The 5688-nt window shown below is 40.4% G+C and overlaps 1 protein-coding gene and 1 long non-coding RNA gene across 2 annotated transcripts in view; one reads left to right on the forward strand and one right to left on the reverse strand.

Moving 5' to 3' along the window:
• LOC116186344 overlaps positions 1 to 2549 on the forward strand; it is a 10499-nt gene extending 7950 nt beyond the window's left edge. Inside the window, exon 2 of the long non-coding RNA XR_004151323.1 lies at positions 1101 to 2549. This is a non-coding gene — a long non-coding RNA (uncharacterized LOC116186344). The remainder of the gene's footprint in view (positions 1 to 1100) is intronic.
• The window catches only part of LOC102674049 (protein kinase C, brain isozyme), a 17240-nt gene that overhangs the window by 7811 nt on the left and 3741 nt on the right, over positions 1 to 5688 (reverse strand). The window contains 2 exon segments of the mRNA XM_031513300.1: positions 3512 to 3594; positions 3679 to 3710. Of these exon segments, the coding sequence (XP_031369160.1) occupies positions 3512 to 3594; positions 3679 to 3710 (115 nt within the window).

The raw sequence follows: 5688 nt of genomic DNA on the forward strand, positions 1-5688 counted from the left end.
TCGGACGCTAACGCCCCGCTCCTTTGCTTCTCTAATTTTCCAGCCTTTTCTTCCTTCTCGCAGTCTCGAGCGTTTAATTAACTTGCTCGTTCGCTCTTCCTCTTTTCTTCCTGGCATCGAGTGTCATTCTCAGCCGACGATAAAGCGTAAATTCGCGCGTTCACGGCTCGTGTGTACGCGTACTCGAAAGAATTTCAATTTACCCGCGTTACGTTACTAAATGACACGAGTAAACTACTATGAGGGAAGAAGGGAAAAGAAAAAAAAACGCGTCGACGAAATTTACGCCGAGAAACGAATTTGCGTGATGCGATGTAAATAAAAAAAGTGCGAAAAACAGATTAAATTCGGAGATAAATAAAAGCGGAGAGACATTGAATGATACATCGAATAATAGATCGTACAAAATGGAAGAAATATTTACAAATATATATTTATATATATATTATATAACGTATATTATATAACGTAATACAGAGAAGATGAAAAATTCTTCTGTTCTTGTTCGGAAAAATTAATAAAAAGAGAAAGATTTACTCACGGCATGATCGCAATCCTTTTTATTTCGTTTAAACTCTTTTTTTTTCGATATCTACGTGAAATTCGACGAGCAAAAATATTTACTATTCTTTCTCGCTATTTCTATCTTTTTTTTTTATTTTTTCCTTTTTTTTAAATCATTCTCTATGATTTTTACCTATCGAAAAATTCGAAACAACTGTTACGAAAAAAAAGATCGAAATTATCGATGTATAAAGGACCAAACTAAATATATATATATATTGCGCGTGCCGTGTACGAATCGACCGTATGCACGTGTGTCATAGAACACACGTCGTAGATGATAAGTGTGATTTAAGTGATAAAGATTTAAAGTCAGTACGAGCGTGGAAAGGAAAATGTTTCGCGCGAACGCGTTGTATAAATTAGAAAAAAAAAAAGAAAGAAGAGACTTCAAATTTAAAAAACGTGATTCCTCCAACGATGGGCATAATATCATTTTCTCTTTTCTCGATACGAAAAATTCTCTAAAGTACGAATCTAAGCAAGATCCATCGCTAAATTCGATTCGAACCACGATCATAAAGGGTAAAAGCGAGAGAGAGAGAGAGAGAGAGAGAGAGAAAGAGAGAGAGATGCTTCTCTTCTTTCCTTCGCGTTTTAAGTCCCTTTCCCGAAGGAAAATAAACAGATACATTGTGCGCACATAGAGAGCGGTACGTACAAGATATGCGTGGTAATGCTTAATATCGACATACGTCTGCAAACACGTAGACATTCAGAGGCACAAATAGCGGTCCTTGCGATCAAGCCGCACGTGGATTGGGATGAGAAAGCTTGCCGCGAATTGTACCAGAGAAAGAGAACGAATGGATGTCGAAAGATCGAGAGAAAAGTGGATGCGCATCGAGGACGAAGGAACAACCACCTGTTTCGAAATATTTTTTTGCGCATCTATTTCCTCGATCGTACTTGCGAAAGTCGGTTACGGTTATTGCTCAACACACACGAGTGTATATATATATACGACTTTCGCAAGAAGGGCAAGCTTTTTTTTGAAAGTATATATATATATATTTTACAAGGAATAAAAACAGAGAAGTGAGAAAAAAGAAGTAGAAATAGAAGAAGAGAAAGAGGAAGAAAAAGAAGAAGAATAAAAGGAAAATGAGAAGATAGAACGAGAGAAAAGATAAAGGAGAAAGAGGAAGAAGATCAGTAGACGAAGACAAAGCAACACCACGAACAAACGGTAGACCATAGACAAAAAATATACGATCGGCAATAATGTGCGACAGTGTTTGTGTTCTTTTTTTCTTTTCGTGTGTCTGTGTGCGTGTGACTGGTTACGTGTTCTCGTTTTTTACTTTTTTTATTTTTCGTTTCTTTCCATTTTCTTTGTTTTTGATATGATACCTTGGCACTTCATGCCCTGGTGGATGACACCATAGAGAAGACTACCGCAGTGGTCACAGAAGGTGGGGCTGTTGTAGGTGTGTTGCTTGAATTGGTGCTTCGTCCGCGTGTCCTGCGTTATTACACCATTACACCGTGCACACACACGCAGACTCTCGGGTTATAGGCGTGGGGAAGGGGAATAAATAGAGAAGAAAGGAACGAAGGAAGGAAAGAAAAAGACGATTTCCCCGATAAGCGATCGCGCAATAATAACTTTTCGTGTCTCTCTCTGGTCCAAGTTTGGAAACAGAGTTGGCAACCGCGAAACCGAACACCTTTGGTTCGGCGTGGCTCAATGTCATTCCGTACTATGGCGACCGTTATTATTCGAATTATTCTCTCGCTTTCTCTTAAAACGCGTTGAATTTGATTATTGCCCTCTACGTTAAATTTGAGCATCGCTGTTCAGGGAAATCAAGGCGCGATTCGAAAAAAGGAAGGACGATGATTTAAGGATTTTTTTTTTTAGGTATCGAGAAGAGTCGTCTTCGAAGCACAGAAGCACAGGAAGGAAATCAGCACCAGGGCCAAGGAAGACGACGCTAGGACATTGATCGTTTTAGTCGAAGTATGAATAAGAAAAAAAAAAACCATTTCCTTCCGCAGTGATGAGGAAAAAACGTTCGCGACTCGGAAAGAAGAGGAATTAGCGAACTGATCGCGAACGAGTCGAGAACGTTGTTCCTGAAAATTTTAAAACCGTTTTGGTTTTTCCAACGCGCATAATTTCCCTTATATTACTCGTCCGCATAATTATAATCCGTGTTACAAGCGTGGTTAAAACGAAGCGCAGTAAACGCTTAAGGCCAATCGTGCGCGGTGCGAGAAAACGTGGAAAAATGTATATATATATATATATATATATTTATATAGCTCTTAGCCCCGGGTATCCTTTCCCTGTTTGCTCCAGCCGAGGATCATTCTTATCCTTCTCTGATCGTCGCGATGTGCCATTTTGGCAACTTTGTTTCAGCTCGTTACCCTTCTTCTTCCTTCTTTATCCTCCCACTTTCTCTTCTCTTTCTCTCACGCGCGCGCGCACACACATACACGCACACACGTCACGTGCACACAACGTCTTTTCTTTCTTTTTCTCTCTCATCTACATACATCGTATCGTATGGATTATCGATATTCAACATTCGTATTCCGAATCGAATGTTTTTAATTAGTAAGAAAATAGCGATATTATTGCAAAATAAACGCCCTGTTGCGTTTGGGCGCTCGTGTCATTGATTAATTCGCGTTCACTGGGGGGAGAATGAGAGAGAAAGAGATGCAGCAATAATCGCCATTTTCCTCTCCCCTCGAAAGAGACCACTGCGAGGAGTGTCTCCCTTCCGCCTTACGAATTTGTGTGAATAGGTACGCGACAATCGAGGGAAGAAGTCGGGTAGTACACGAGCTACTAATCGAATCGCGATCGCGAGGTTTCATTGGTCCTTGGCTTAGGACGAAAGAGAGAAAGGGGCGATAAAACTGCGTCGAGAAAGAAGAATAATAAACGAACAGAAATCGTGTCTAACGAAATATGCGCTTGCTCGATACTCACGTCGGAATCAGCTCCTTTGTCAGCACCAGGGCACGTGAAGGTCACGTACTCGTGACATCGTTTGTGAACGACGAAACTGCAGACTGGAAATATAAACAAAAGGAGGCGAAGGTGTCACGGAAAGTGTTTCGAATCGCGGGTGTCGAAGCCTCGAACAAGTTTCTTACCTTGACATTGGTATCCTTGCTTCCCGAAGCCCCTGAAACAAAAGTTTACATTCCGTCATTCGTTCGTTCGTTCAGCGAACGTTTCATCGTTCTCTCGTTGTTGTTCTCGTTGGCAAAGAAAGCTGACAGTTATACGTAGCATTATTCATCGCTGTTTGATTCATTTGTCGAAAATGGAGATGAAAATATTTTTCCGAAATGAATAATTTCAGAGGAAATAAAAATTTTTTATTCCGTCAAATTACACGTATTATTAATTTTCATAGCCAATCAATTCGAATTTTAAATCTCGACTCGAACGAGATGAAATTCGGCTTCTCTATACGAAAATATGATCTCAATGTTAGAATGATCATTATCATTATCAAAAGTGAGTTTTCAATATGATATCCGTTTATCGATAATTTGACGCGTAACGTCTCTATAACGGTTGACTGTAACGATTACATCAGCTTCAACGAACAGATCGATATTTCAAGGTTTGAACAATACATCAATAATAGGTTTCAATTCGAAACGATAAAGCGTATCGAATTGGCCGTAATTCTCTTAAAAACGATGAGTTATAATGATGAGTTAAGAAACAAGAGAAGATGCGAAACATTGATGGATCGAGCGTAACGATTTCGTTCGATCACGGAATGTACCGAACAGAATTCTCACTTCTCATCGAGACGATGACGATTTTCAAAAAAAAAATTGTGGAAATAAAGTAGAGCGTGAAACGAAAAGAAGAAAAAATTGAAAAAAGACACGTGTAATTCGAGGAGGAAAGAATAAGAAGAAGAGGAGAAAAATCGATGCGAATCCCCGATTAGCCTACATTTCTTCGAAGCTTAAATTGAAACACGCGCGCTTGTTGCGTCGAAAGGTAGTCGACGAGTATGGCGAGGAAACAACTGTTCCATCCTCAAACGGTCATTGTTTAATATTATATCGCCCTTTTTTCTTTTTAGAAATTGATTTCTGGTCCCATCCATGTGGAAAACTTGAAGACGCGAAAATTTAAAATTGTAGGCTCGCTGGAAAAACGAGAATTAACGCTCGAGATGTGAACGTTTCTACACCTCGCTGCGTGTATATATGTATGCCATAGATGTTGTGCAGCGGAGGTTACTATAACTGGAATGAGACGAGTAGACCGGTTCTATTTTCGATCCGAGATGCGCCACGTATCGTGAACAGCCGCCCTTTGGAAAATTAAGGTCGATTTAGTCGACCGGTTCGGCTATCGGAGCCGAAAGGGAGCATGTGTGCCGCTCGCCCGATATCCTGGTATCCGACACACGATCGCCCAATAATACGAATTGTTGTGAAAGTTCAAACAAAAATTTTCGTTTCGTCTCTCGTGTAGAACGAGCCGAATATCGAAAGCGAAATCTGATACCGAGAGCGAGGTTGAAAAAGTTCGCATTTCACTCACTATCGATATGGTGTTTGAGTGAAATTTCCGATCGATAGAATCCTAAGCAATTCGGGAAGAAGTTATGGAAATTGATAATAAGAGAAAATGGTTGAAAAATATAGCGAATCCGATTTGCGTTTGTCAAAAAAATTGGAAAATCTAGTTATACTCGAAAAGACAGGTAGAGAAACGAAGATTTTTCAATTTTTGTTCACGAAGAAAAGTAATCGATCGTAAAATTATACGTACGCGCATAGATAGATATAGATTCGAAGAAGGTGCTTCTTGAACCGTGACGGGTTTCCCGGGCTAATCGACGACGACCTTACCGATCCGCGCAAGAATCCATCGAAAGCCTTTTGTTCCAAGCTAATTGGGTTCGCTCGGTTTCCATCGATTTTCTACCATCCTGCCCTCTCTTGTCCCCCCCTTCTCCTCTCACGGACCGCAATGAACCGCAACGGACCGCTAAAAATTCCCAAACGAAGCGTACTCGCGCGCGCACCATCACGTAACTGTTTCTCTCTCTTTCTCTCTCTTTCTCTTACCTCTCGTCACTCGAAATTATCGAACGCCGCATCGCTATTCCTTCCAAAAAAAAAAAA

Source organism: Apis dorsata, unplaced genomic scaffold (assembly GCF_000469605.1).
Source record: "Apis dorsata unplaced genomic scaffold, Apis dorsata 1.3 scaffold_631, whole genome shotgun sequence".
Classification (NCBI taxonomy): Eukaryota; Metazoa; Arthropoda; class Insecta; order Hymenoptera; family Apidae; genus Apis; species Apis dorsata.